General features: G+C 36.7%; 1 protein-coding gene across 2 annotated transcripts; it reads right to left on the bottom strand.

Annotated features, from left to right (window-relative positions):
• Positions 1–2153: 2153 nt before the first annotated feature.
• LOC130986097 (deoxyhypusine synthase) lies at positions 2154–11603 on the bottom strand. Of its 2 annotated transcripts, XM_057909384.1 has the most exons (8): positions 11206–11603; positions 10573–10841; positions 10197–10364; positions 9564–9782; positions 3591–3677; positions 2851–2956; positions 2542–2777; positions 2154–2429 (listed from the first exon to the last, which is right to left on the bottom strand). In XM_057909384.1, exons 2-8 carry the CDS (start codon positions 10777–10779, stop codon positions 2346–2348), a joined length of 1107 nt encoding a protein of 368 aa, XP_057765367.1. In that variant the 5' UTR covers positions 10780–10841; positions 11206–11603; the 3' UTR covers positions 2154–2345. The 2 variants fall into 2 exon arrangements, with proteins under 2 accessions (XP_057765367.1, XP_057765374.1); XM_057909391.1 differs by lacking the exon at positions 11206–11603 and having other exon boundaries at positions 10197–10360; positions 10573–10714.
• Positions 11604–12684: the final 1081 nt, after the last annotated feature.

Below are 12684 nucleotides of genomic sequence, written 5' to 3'. Positions count from 1 at the left end.
TTTTTAGGCGATTTGGATTGGTTTTGTGTATTGAATTTATTGTAAAGTTATAATATTCGACATATAGAGTTTATTGCCATGAGAGCTTCATTTAATTTTCAGCTGCGGATATGAATGGAAGGATCGAATTAGATATTTGATTTGAATAATGTTCCTAAACATTGAATCAATACTGGGTTGCAAATGTAAAGCCTTTTCGCTGATCACGTGTAACAATAAAACAAGGTTCAAAGTTCTGTGTATTTTACGGTAATTTATCTCATCTAGATAATATATTAAGGCTATATAAAAGTTGAGTTGTCAACTTGCATTTCCAGCCAAAACCACCTTTGGAGATTTATAACATGCTTTGCCATTATCCGAGTTTATATTAAAATTTGTAATCTTCTGCTGAATTCTATTAAAAAAAAGGAAGATAAAGTTTACAGTTTTAAGTTAATACTTGCCACATTAAAATGCCTGTCATTACATGATGGTAAGTGAAATAAATAATTTTTTTTTAATTAGAACACAATGTTCCTTATTCTAGGGGTCACCTCGTATTGAAAAGAGAGGTTCATAATAGTGTCCTTAACCTTGTTATTCATCCCGACCTCTATCTGTAGAATTGGAGTTTGAGTGACGAATTAATCCCCATATATATGTGTTGATATCTAAATTAATTTGATCAGTTTTGAGTTAATATAAAATGTAGAGGCCTGGCTAAAACTAATGAAATTAATTTGTGTATAATAGATATAAGGGTAAATATCACTTTAAACCCCGAACTATCTTCGCACTATCAATTATATCCTGAACTATTGAAAATAATTTTTTAAACCTTGAATTATCAATTTTGTATCAATTGTACCATTTATCCATTTTTCATCCTTTAATTTTTTAATGAGTAATGCATATAATCACGTCGTTTTATATAATATAGATCAAAAAAAGAATGATTCTAAATATATTGTAGTATCCGGTGAGCCACGTCAAATTTTTTAAGCTAAAAAAGTGAGCGAATGGTACAATTGATACAAAATTGATAGTCAAGGTTTAAAAAATTATTTTTAATAGTTCAGGATATAATTGATAGTGAAAAAATAGTTTGAAGTTTAAAGTGATATTTACCCTAGATATAAGCTTATAAGGGAACAAATGAAGCAACAGTTTACTTCAATGAAAAAGAATATGGCTAAATGCTTGGAGGTTTTGTGAATTAAGTTCAGCTATTCGTCAAACAAAAACACATGAAGCTATTGGCCCACCACCTAGTCGACTAAATATCTCAAAAAAGAACAATATATAATTTTCCCTTAGCTGACGCTCATTTAACGTTTGTCACTCGACATGTCATGTCAATTTTAGTTTGATCGTAATTTGAAATCCTAGTAAAATTGATAGTCATGAGTATATTTTTTGACAACTTTCAAAATTTATGAAAAAAAAAATATAAAATAAACTCAAAGTTTCGTGTATTTAAACGTCAATAGCCCTTAATATTACTAACAAACATGTAAAACATTAACTCCTATATCCTTACACTAAGAAATTAGGCTCCAATTTTCGGAGTCATCAAATTTCAATGTGTTTTAAAGTCATCATTTTCTTCACCTCTCTGCTGTTTCCCTCTTACATTTTTGTCTATACATGTTTCACCTCTTAGTTATTGTAATGTGGTGAATTTGTGTGTACCTAAAGATTTAGAAACAATTCATTATTGTCTGTATGAATTTGAATTTGAATTTGTTTCGTATGATTAGTTATATAATGTGTATAAATGTAATATGTTTTAATACAATAAGAAAAAAAAATGCATCCATTTATTTGTATATTGTTTGAAGTAGCTTTCTTAAACTATTTACAGTTAGCACTTCTTTTAAATTGAGTACTGCAGTATTGGAAATTTGGAATATTAGCGATCCAAAATATATATTTTTCTTTATGCAGTAATTTATTTTGTATCAATTCAAATAAAATTGTTGTATTTTATGAGGAAGGAACAAATAAGTGTTTTTAGAATATTCTTTTCTGTTGCATAGTAAAGCAAACTATTAGAGATGGAGTTTATTAATATTGAAGTTAGCACAAACAATTACAGATGCCTTTAGGTTTCAATGTGAGATTCAATAAAGTTATGAAAGCTAATATATTTGATAAAATCATAAAACATATTGCACCGGTGAAAAACTAGTTATAATATAAAGTGACAATCTCGTGAAAAAAATCACCAGTAACATTGTCATTCAATAGCCCAAGCAAAATCACAGGAAAAGAAAAAATATCAAACAGGATATAGAAAATTTATAATCAAGTCACTGTCAAATCATGTCTTGATCTATGTGGCCGGATTAGGGGATACGGCCCTAGCTTGTTTCAGCAAATCCCTTTCTCTGCGCAAAGGTTTCAGCAACGAGTAGAGGGAAAGCAATGGTTGCATCACAGTGAACCTGCTTCGACAAAGGACCGAGACTTAAAGAGTCTACACCAAAGTTACCTTCAACACAATGCACATCGGAATTAAGAAGGAACGGCGATATAGAGTTATGTGAAAAGCCAAACCTTAACTGTCTTGGCAGAACCTCGAATTTTGCCCCAGGACACAGCTTCATCTGGACGAGCACCTGAATCACTCCCGTCAAACTCTTGTGCAGTGTTAATAAACACCGCATAATCTGCACCATTTCGCATCATATTTGCATTGCATATGTGATGCTTGGGGAGCCCTCCTCCAAGTATTATCATCCCAGTTTTCCTTGGGCCAGCATGGACAGCCTCACTGTTCATTGCCCTAATATCTGTAATACAACAAAGTAACATTAATCAACCAGGGAGGTAAACTGGAATGCCATATAATGGGAAGTGATCTACCTTGGACAATGTCAACTACTAAACCAGGATTCTTGAAAGAGTGGAAGTACAACATGTCACCCAGTGAGCCATCTGTTAAGCTAGGGCAGAAAACAGGTATATTGTTCTGCAAGGGTGCATGAGGACCAACAATTCAGACATTAAGTAGATATCACATTGCTAAAAAACTCTTATCAATCCATTTTTGTAACAAATATCCCCAAATATGCCGAATCTAATAGTTACCAATAATGTTAGTACCATAATACAGACAGGCAAAAAAAAGGACCTGATTAGCTATGTTCAGTTATTCTGATAAATTCCTAAAACATACACTATCACAAGTCACAACAGGAGTAGATCCATCTGAGCAGAGGTTTTAAGCCTAAATATTACTTACCAGCCTTCCATTATCACTTACGAAACAATGTATTAAGGCTAATTATTTCTTGGGTTGGTAAAGGTTTTACCTCTATAATCACTTACCGGCCTTACATTAATGATTTCAGAAAGATGCGACGAACAAGAAAAGAATAGAAAAATAATCTGATAAATTGGCGTTGACTGGGTAATATAAAGAACTGATCCTTTAACAAGAAGAGTCACACGAAACAAAGTTGAAGAACTGGCTGACATATTATGTTAGCCCACAAAATTAGATAAATAACCTACTTCGGCTCTTGCAAGACCTGTGAATTTACACTGAGAAACTATAAGACATGAAGAACCTTAGTGAAGAACAATTTTTAGAACCAGTGTACCTTATATGCCCAGTACAAGTATGAAGTTTCGTCATTGATTTCTTTCCCCAGACGTGCAATTACTTTAGAAGGCGTCCACAGTACATTCTGCAAAAATGAGAGTAACAAAATTACGGAACAGGAATCATCTATAATTATGCAATGGCTGCCTTCACAGAAGCAAATAAAATAAAGGCCCGAATAGTATGAAGAATTACTTATTACTTACTATTACAAAAATAAAATATCACGTGGGTTACTAGTGTAAATACAAGCCTAAGTAGTATGCAGAATTGTCTTGGGGAACTGAATATAACAAGCTGTGAAGACTGAGATACTATTCGATGGTGGATAAATCCATCAATGGAGTTGTCAAGCAGACATGGGTTATGCAGCAATACTTTTTATTATTTAACCATCGTTTCAGCAATTTTCTTTTCTGTGCTAAAACTTTACAAATTTAACCTGAATATTTTATCACACCCAGAGAAATACATAAAAAAACTTGGATGCCATGAGAAATTTATGGCACAAGACAGGAGAACATGGACAATGATAGAGTAAAGGCGTATGAAGATGAAGAAATAAGAAAGAAAATAAAAATACGATATATAAAACTCCTCCTGCGAGGCCCTCAGAGAAAAATATCTCTGCCCTACAGCTATTGCTGTCCCTAAACAATGATCCCAAGATAATTAACCCTAAATCGTAAAGAACTATATATAGACCTAATGACTTGAGGCCCAATTAATTAACTTGGAGCCCATGAGTCTGACCTAAAAACTTAACCCTAAATAATTGAACTACTGCGAAAAAATAAAAGATAACTATGAACTAACAAAAACTAATATAATAAAGATAATCCTAAATCTGCAGACTGCAGCTGATCTAACGCTATCAATTGCCCGCCTGTCGAAACAGCCTTGTCCTCAAGGCGGTTGCTGATTCACACGGTCCCATGGGACTTCCTCCTTCAGCCCGGTATCCTCATAATTCTCTAGGTCCCTGCCCGGGTCATCTTCCATGTCACCGATTAAAACCTGTAGTGTTTTAGGTGGGCAGCGATGCAATGGCCCATATTTCAGGCCGCAACGAAAACAAGTGCCAGCTGCACGGTGTTTCATGTACTCCTCATTGGAGATGTTGCGAAAATTGCGGGGAGGGGCAGACGAAGTGAGGGAGGCAGCCGGGGAAGCGGACGACGTGTGGGAGACAACCGACGATGTGTTCGTCGCTGGTGGGGCGCTGTGAGGTCTGACCGGGGAAGAATGTCGAATGAACACTGGCCTGGTAGAGTAATTTGCTGTGGTAACTGGCGGTGGTTCCTGCTCAACCTTTCGAGCCATCAAAACTGCTGCCGAGTAATCCGTGACCGTAGGGTCTTGGATTTGTTTGCGAATGTGTGGTTTGAGCCCACTCAAGAAGAAACCAAGGTACTGCTCATCCGTGAAATCAGGAAGTTGCGCCGCACGCCCTTCGAATGCAGCGATGTAATCCTCCAAAGACCCTTCCTGTTTTGTCGCCCCCAGCGCCTCGTACCCATTAATTGCAGCATTATGTCCAAACCGATTCAGAAGTTCACGGCTGAATCGAGTCCAGGTTAGCGTCGGACAGCGTCGCAGCAACAGTTGCACCCACGCCATGGCCGGGCCTGACATAGCGATTAGGGCTGTCTTCAATCTCTTGTCCCTTGGTGTCTCATGCACGAGAAAATATTGGTCAGCACGTGCGAGCCATGCAAGTGCATCTGTCCCGTCAAAATTGGGAAGATCCATCTTTTGAAAAACCTGAAAAGGAGTGGGCGTTTCGGTCTCCGATTCGGGGTCACGGCTTCCCTCTGATTCATCGCCGGTGCCAGTAGGGGAAATATTGAACTTCTTCAGCAGCGCGTCAAGTTTCGAGTCCGTTGAAACTTGATACGTACGAAACCCGTCCACCGCTGTAATCAGTTCTTCAACCGCCTTCTCTAATCCGTCCAGTCGCTGTTCGGTACTCCTGGTAGTTGCCACCATCGTCTCTGATCCGGCAGGTCGGACCAATTTGATAGAGTAAAGGCGTATGAAGATGAAGAAATAAGAAAGAAAATAAAAATACGATATATAAAACTCCTCCTGCGAGGCCCTCGGAGAAAAATATCTCTGCCCTACAGCTATTGCTGTCCCTAAACAATGATCCCAAGATAATTAACCCTAAATCGTAAAGAACTATATATAGACCTAATGACTTGAGGCCCAATTAATTAACTTGGAGCCCATGAGTCTGACCTAAAAACTTAACCCTAAATAATTGAACTACTGCGAAAAAATAAAAGATAACTATGAACTAACAAAAACTAATATAATAAAGATAATCCTAAATCTGCAGACTGCAGCTGATCTAACGCTATCAGACAACGTGTTCGACACTAAGAGGATGCACAGAGGGTGCTTAACTTTGTATCACCTGCACGTTAGCATACGGTTTATGAAACGTATAAATGTATAATAGAATGGTAGTATGAAGACCATGTCGGATTGACAAAATAAACTTTGATCAATTCATGGATGTCTTGAATCAAAAATTTCAAGATAATTACTTTAGGGTACAAGTAATTGACGAAAACTACAAGCCTATTGAAATTAGTGAGTCAGAGGAGGATCCCTATGAGGATTACGAGCATGAATCATTTGAAATAGTCGACAATGAAGAGAATGATGAGTAGAAAAATATAAATATTAGGTTGTTACATTTCTTTTCGTTTTTTCCCAATAATTTTGAAAATAAGTGCTTTGAATGTAAGTTGGATGATCTTTTTGGAATTGTTTTGTTCCATGTTGAGATGTTATGACCTAGTAGAAAATAGCTTAAATTCTGCTAGCTCATAACATTGCAAGTTGCAACAACAAAAATGATTCGAATAAATCCATTCAACTTATATTCAAAACAATTATTTCAAATTACTACGGTAAGACGAAAAGAATTGTAACAACCCTAACACTTATATTTCTCAACTCATTATTCTTCAATATCGCCTATTTCAAATTCTCCATCCTCATAATTTTTATAGGGTTCCTCAACACTTATATTTCTCAACTCATCATTCTCTTCAATATCGCCTATTTCGAATTCTTCATCCTCATAATTTTTATAGGGTTTCTCCTCATTTCAATAGGCTTGTAATTTTCATCAATTTTTTGTACACTATCTCAAAATTCTTTATTAAAAGCATACATGAATTTATCGAAGTTTATTTTGTCAACCCAATCTGGTTTTCGAACTACCATTCTATTCTATGTTTCATAAATCGTGGAATAATGCATAGGGATACAAAGTTAACCACTCTTTGTGCAGCCTCATAGTATCGAACATGTATGTAGTCCATGTTCTCTTGTCTCATGCCACAAATTACTTATAGCATCCAGGTTTTCTAATACTCTTACTCTTTCATTCTATTTCCAATTAAAGAATTGGTTTTTGCAGCCTTATGCATGACCACCATATTAATATTATTACCAGACATTCTAATTAGAAATAAAACAAAGTCGTGATAAAAATCATCTATGAAAAAACCAATACATAAATGATCACTAAAACCATTCTCGGGAAAGAAATATATAAGAATAGGAATAGTGTATTACTTCAGACCAATAAAAAACATTATGATATATCTTTACAAAAACACTTCAAGCTTGCTTATTTCATAACATTTCATCATGCTTAACTTAGCATTTAAATATAGAAATAACATAAATAATTTACCTCAGTGTAGGAGGTACCGAAAATGTGTGGTGTTTAGTAAATAATTAAAAGGTTTTCTAGACTTCCACTTATATCACTAAATGTAACACCCTTATATACATACTTTATCCTAGGCAAATCTGTAATACAATTTCTAGAAATTTAGTACAACTTTGAAATAAAACACAAACCAAGCAATTCGGAACAACACTCAATCTAAAATCTTTAGAACAATAATACTATCCAAAAGCATCACAATTAAAACAGAACTTATAAACCTGGTTTAACAGAGTACCAAATATAATATAAAAGTCGTTCGCACCACTATGAATTTAAATTTCATCCACTCAAACTAAAATAAACCAAACCCAAATTATCAAAATTTTAAAAGTAGTTCTTAAGAGAAGAAAGTGGAGAAATAGTTGACGGTTTTCAAAAGAATATTCTAGAATAGGTTTTTCTGAAACTGCTTGTAACCGGATACTGTAATTATTACTTTGATAAAATAAAATAAGATATAAATTACTCATCTAGCCCATTACCAACGACTTAAGCCCAAAGTATATTATCTTTCAACATGATAGTAAGACTAAGTCCAATTATATTATATCAATTAAATTCATCCAAAGGCCTGAACTTAAAACTAAATTTATTTCACTCACACATTCAACAAATGTCTGATCTAGGTGTAATATCGGACTCCTAAAATTCCCTAACATACAAATATCGAGAATTTTAAACTAGTGGAAGAATTTTCTCAACTAAACGAATAGAAATTTAAAACTTCTAAACTTATAAAATGTGGGATGTTACATAAAATACTTTTTCCAGCCTTCTCTAGTACCGTAGAACTGGATCACTATCCATCAAGTGTGATAAGATCAGCAAGATATAAGTAGTCAGCTTGCTCAGCTAATAAATTAAACATCTTGAGCAAAATTGGAGAATCCTAGTGTTCTCAAAAGACGACTTGAACTGTTTGGTGTCCTAGTGTAAAGTCTAGATTAAGCTTGGAGCTTACAATTCTAACACTATCATTTTAAAAAAACGAACATGTCCCAATATATATATATATAGGGAGAGGTTCAAGAAAGAACCATAAATAAAAAAAAGAACGGAGAACCATTTTCAGCCATTCAATCATCAAGATCTACGGTGGATGCATCATCTTGTTGGATGAATATAGAACCTGGGTTCGAATCCTGAAGGGAGCATTTTTTTTTTTTAGTGCATTAATTTTAACAGCGAATGCATTAATTTTTACAGTGAATGCATTAGATTTGATGGTTCTCCCGTTCTCACAAATAATGTAATTCTCTCTAGAACCACACCCTATATATATATATATATATATATATATATATATTGCAGATCTTGAGGCTCAGGTTCACCTCTTATCATCCGAGAAAAAACAAGGGGAAAACCTGCCATGGCTGCGAAAACCAGTCGCCTAGCAAGAATCCATCTCACAGACACACCGATCTCGCCTCACCAAGATACAAGGCTCGCTCGAAATCTGATCTTTAGATTAAAAAATCACCACAGCCTCTTTTTGCATCAGTTTAGGGTTTAGGGTCTGGAGAAAAGGGAATGTTTCGCAATCATCATCATCATCCATAAGGGTTGTTGCAAGTTTCTTCATGAAACTAAACATATAGTTCTAACTTCATCGGCTGATGATTCGCACAGAAAGGGGCAACCACCCTTAAGAATCCCAGCCTCTGTGTGCGAAATCAGCAGCCTCTGACTTAAACTAATGAGATTTGACTTTTGAGGTGAGTGTTTTTTCCATGTCTGGATCACTCTTGGCCTCTCGCTCATGCTAGAGCTACGTTATGCAGAAACTTGCCAGAGAAGAGTCCCTTCTCTGTTAGAGATTTTGGGTAGACAGAGGGTAATCTTGTCTTCATGAAGTCTAATCTGTGGCAGTATTGATGTAAGGAATGGGTATGTGAGGGGAGAGGCGAGATGTATACTTTAATGAGGAACAATATTTTAAAATCGGGGTTTGCTTAGTTCCGGGCCTAAGGGATTAGGTATCTAGGCTATCAAACAACTAGTTAAGGGCATATGTGTACCCAATATGGGCCTTATCTTCCCTACAAACATGGCTTTAAGATGCATATGTGCACCCGATATGGGCCTTATCTTCCCTAGCAAACATGGCCTTAAGATATAACACAGTCCAAACATACAGACACTAAAGGATCTCATAAGTACTATATTTTACAACAACAAAAAAAACAAATTTATAATGCACAATAGAGTGAGTAATACCTGAGATTTTTGCTCATCTAACATCTGATCAAAAACAGGGATGATCCAATCCTCAAATTTACAGTAATTGTCATTAGGAACCAACAAATTACCAATGCGGTTCAGACCCTTTGAGCGTAGAACAGCTCCAGGCAGAGAAAAGTCGCCTCTATAAGTCGGTGCAAGGCACTTAACAAGGTCCTCCTCCACACCACCTGCTGTGGTTACCACAACATCAACCTGCAGACACATTATCAATAGAGCCAGACTCTCTCGTCCTTGGAAATCACAAATGAAATATAGTAGAGTCCATGTCCAAAATTCAGGTAATATTACATGAATATGAAATCATAAGGTGGAAACAGTTAAGATGAGACTATATATAGCTTTAAAAGGTCTAAGGGCTGAATCATGGGCTACAAAATTCCAGTACAACATCCAGTAAGACATAAACAATAGCTATGTATCATATGGCCATAATCCTTTAGTTAGCTTCTATGTCTTTCCATATCAATTGGCAATCATATAAGGTGCACCAAAACTAGTGTTAAAGTGAAACAAAATGCTGTTGCACAACAGTCAAACCTCAAATCAATCAATTCATCTATAATTTGAAAACCTGCCGAACTAAAACAATCTCTGAACAGCACTCACCATGCGATGCTGTACAAGAAAGCGGATAATATCTCGAATGCCGGAAGAGGTCAGATTCGAAGTAAAACCAAGAAACACTTTGCACCTCACAGAGTCTCTATATGCAGGTTCTCTCTCCTCTTGGCTGGAATCTTCTGCTGGAGTCTCATCAGAAAGCCTCCAATCTAGCTTCACCCACAATCAAACTGATAGTAAGCGAAAAAAATCATGTACAATCTCAAAGCTTGCAGCTGAAACTGCAAGATTAACACCGTCTATCAACATTTGGAATCATTATTTTATAAGAGCTACTTAGAGACGCAGGCCCAATTTTCCCATATAGCAACCATGAGAGTGAAATATCACAAACCAACTAAGCACATAGTCGAAGACAAACCATTTCGTTAATTAGCTGGATGGCGTCGCCGAGATTGGAAGCCTGGAACCCAGTGACGGCCATGGACTTGAGCAACTCATGGTAGTCGATGCCCTTGTTGAAATCGTAGCCCTCAATTTTAGCGGAGGCGCCTTCCAACGACTCGGATGCTTTGAACACCGTTGATCGTACGGTCTCGGGTAGAGTATACCTTGTAGCTTCTCCCATGACGGCGGAGGCGAACGGCGTTCGGAGTGTTAAGTTTCAGCGTTAGCAGAAAGCAACTAATGCTGCAATATGGACGAGAGTGTAAAACTTTATCTATATCTATATATAAAAGCCAAGTTCAGCCACGTTTTGGCCATTTCCCTGCCAATAGAGTGTGAACTTATATCTGTTGTGTAATTTGTAGAAGTGTTGGCTGAATTTTGTCTCTTGGTTAATAACCATTGTTCATATTAACAACTCAAAAAATAAAAGAATCTGCTCTATTTGAGCTTGAAGAAAGAAGTTCCCCTTTCATTTTAACAATCAGCATTCATCGAAGGAAAGTTTATTCTACAAAGAGTAACAAGTTTGCCCCAATTTACACCGGGAAAAAAAAAAAAAAAAAAAATCGAACTTCTAAAACATACAAATAGCCTGCCGGCTTACCTGCAATACCGGAAATGGGCGTTAGAAACTGCTGCTACTGCGGAGTCAGCGGACGAAGTTGCCGCAGCCGAAGGAGGCGGGGCGGGGCAACAGGGAAGGCTAGGCGAGAGCGGCGGCGCGGCGCAGTCGCGCACTGCTGCTTGCAGAGCTGGGACGGAACCGGGGGTTGTGAGAGAGAGAGAGAAAGAGGCTATTGTGAGAGAGAGAAATTGAATAGAGAGACGAGGGTGGTCCTGGTGATGGTCGACGGCGAAGTGACGCCGGATTTTACGAAGGGAGAGATATGCTGATTTTTTTTTTTAGAGAGAGAAGCGGTGAGTGAGAGAGGGACGAAGAATGGAGAGATCAAAAAAAAATTGATGGGTCAACATTGGGCCTTTATTCCTTTATTCTCGCCAATGGAGTTGAGTTAATGGGCTTATTTATATAAATCATATTCCCTCTGTCCCACGAATATTGACACATTTTCTTTCGGCGTGAAAATTAAGGAATTGTAGATTAGTGTTTTAAATATATAGATAATAAAGTATAAAAGTGATAAAATAGGAGAGAGAAGGTAATAAAGTGATAAAGTATGAAAGATAATATAATTAAGACTTCTTATTTTTGGACTAATTATTACCTTATTTGAAAATGTGTCAAGATTCGTGGGACGGAATGAGTACTTATCTATATAACATGAATGAGTACTTATCTATATAACATATAAAGAGGCATGTGGTAGTTTTTGATGTTGTTGTAGTTCTAAAACGCACGTAGATTCCCGCCTAAATGCATTAGGGGGGAAGCGTTGTTTGGCGTTTTGTGGTGCTGCATTCTCTCTTTCTCACTCTTATACACAAAAGAGGTTGAATACACTGCTGTGTTTCACAGCTTTATTGCTACATCACATTTATTGCATTTTCTCTCTCTCTTTCTTTACAGTATTCTCTCTCTCTTTCTTCTTTCTCTCAGAAATTTCTCTTCGGTTCTTATTCTCATCTTCGTTGTCGGACCCTCGCCGGCGAGTTCTACCACTTCACCGCCTCCACCTTCATCCTCATTTCTCAATTTTGTTCTATCTCGGTCTGATTTTTCATTACAAAAATTTCCACAAAAAATCCTTAAATTCTCTCTTTCTTTCTCTACAATATCCATGGCTTCTTTCTCTCAAAGATTCTCTCTCGCTCTTGATAACAATCTTCCTACATCATAGACACGTCAATGCTAAGATCCAGGATAGACAAGGTATCTCGCCGGACCAGCAACGACTCATCTTCGCACCCTCGCCTGACTACAACACCCGCCGGCGATTTCTCTATCTTTCTCTGTGTGCTTGATTTCAGCTTCTCTTTCTCTTCAGTTGGTGGTAGCTTGCGAGATGCGACAGAAGGCGGTCGGTGAAAAGTCTTCTTCCTCTCTCTCTTTCTTTCAAGGAATTTGATCGTTCGTATATATAAGCAAAGCTTATATTTTTGGGATTTCTAAAATTTCTCATTT

This window comes from Salvia miltiorrhiza, chromosome 1, assembly GCF_028751815.1.
Source record: "Salvia miltiorrhiza cultivar Shanhuang (shh) chromosome 1, IMPLAD_Smil_shh, whole genome shotgun sequence".
Taxonomy (NCBI): Eukaryota; Viridiplantae; Streptophyta; class Magnoliopsida; order Lamiales; family Lamiaceae; genus Salvia; species Salvia miltiorrhiza.
Note: the sequence above shows the minus strand (reverse complement) of the source record. Positions and strands in the feature narration are given on the sequence as shown.

Bases quoted from the DNA above. Each gene is read 5' to 3' on its own strand.
- LOC130986097 (XM_057909384.1), bottom strand. From the start codon at position 10,779: ATGGGAGAAGCTACAAGGTATACTCTACCCGAGACCGTACGATCAACG. The intron at 3,678-9,563 runs GTATTACTCACT...TCATTTTTGCAG, and splicing joins TAGATGAGCAAAAATCTCAG to AATGTACTGTGGACGCCTTC. The intron at 2,430-2,541 runs GTTTGGCTTTTC...TTGTCGAAGCAG, and splicing joins GTTCTGCCAAGACAGTTAAG to GTTCACTGTGATGCAACCAT.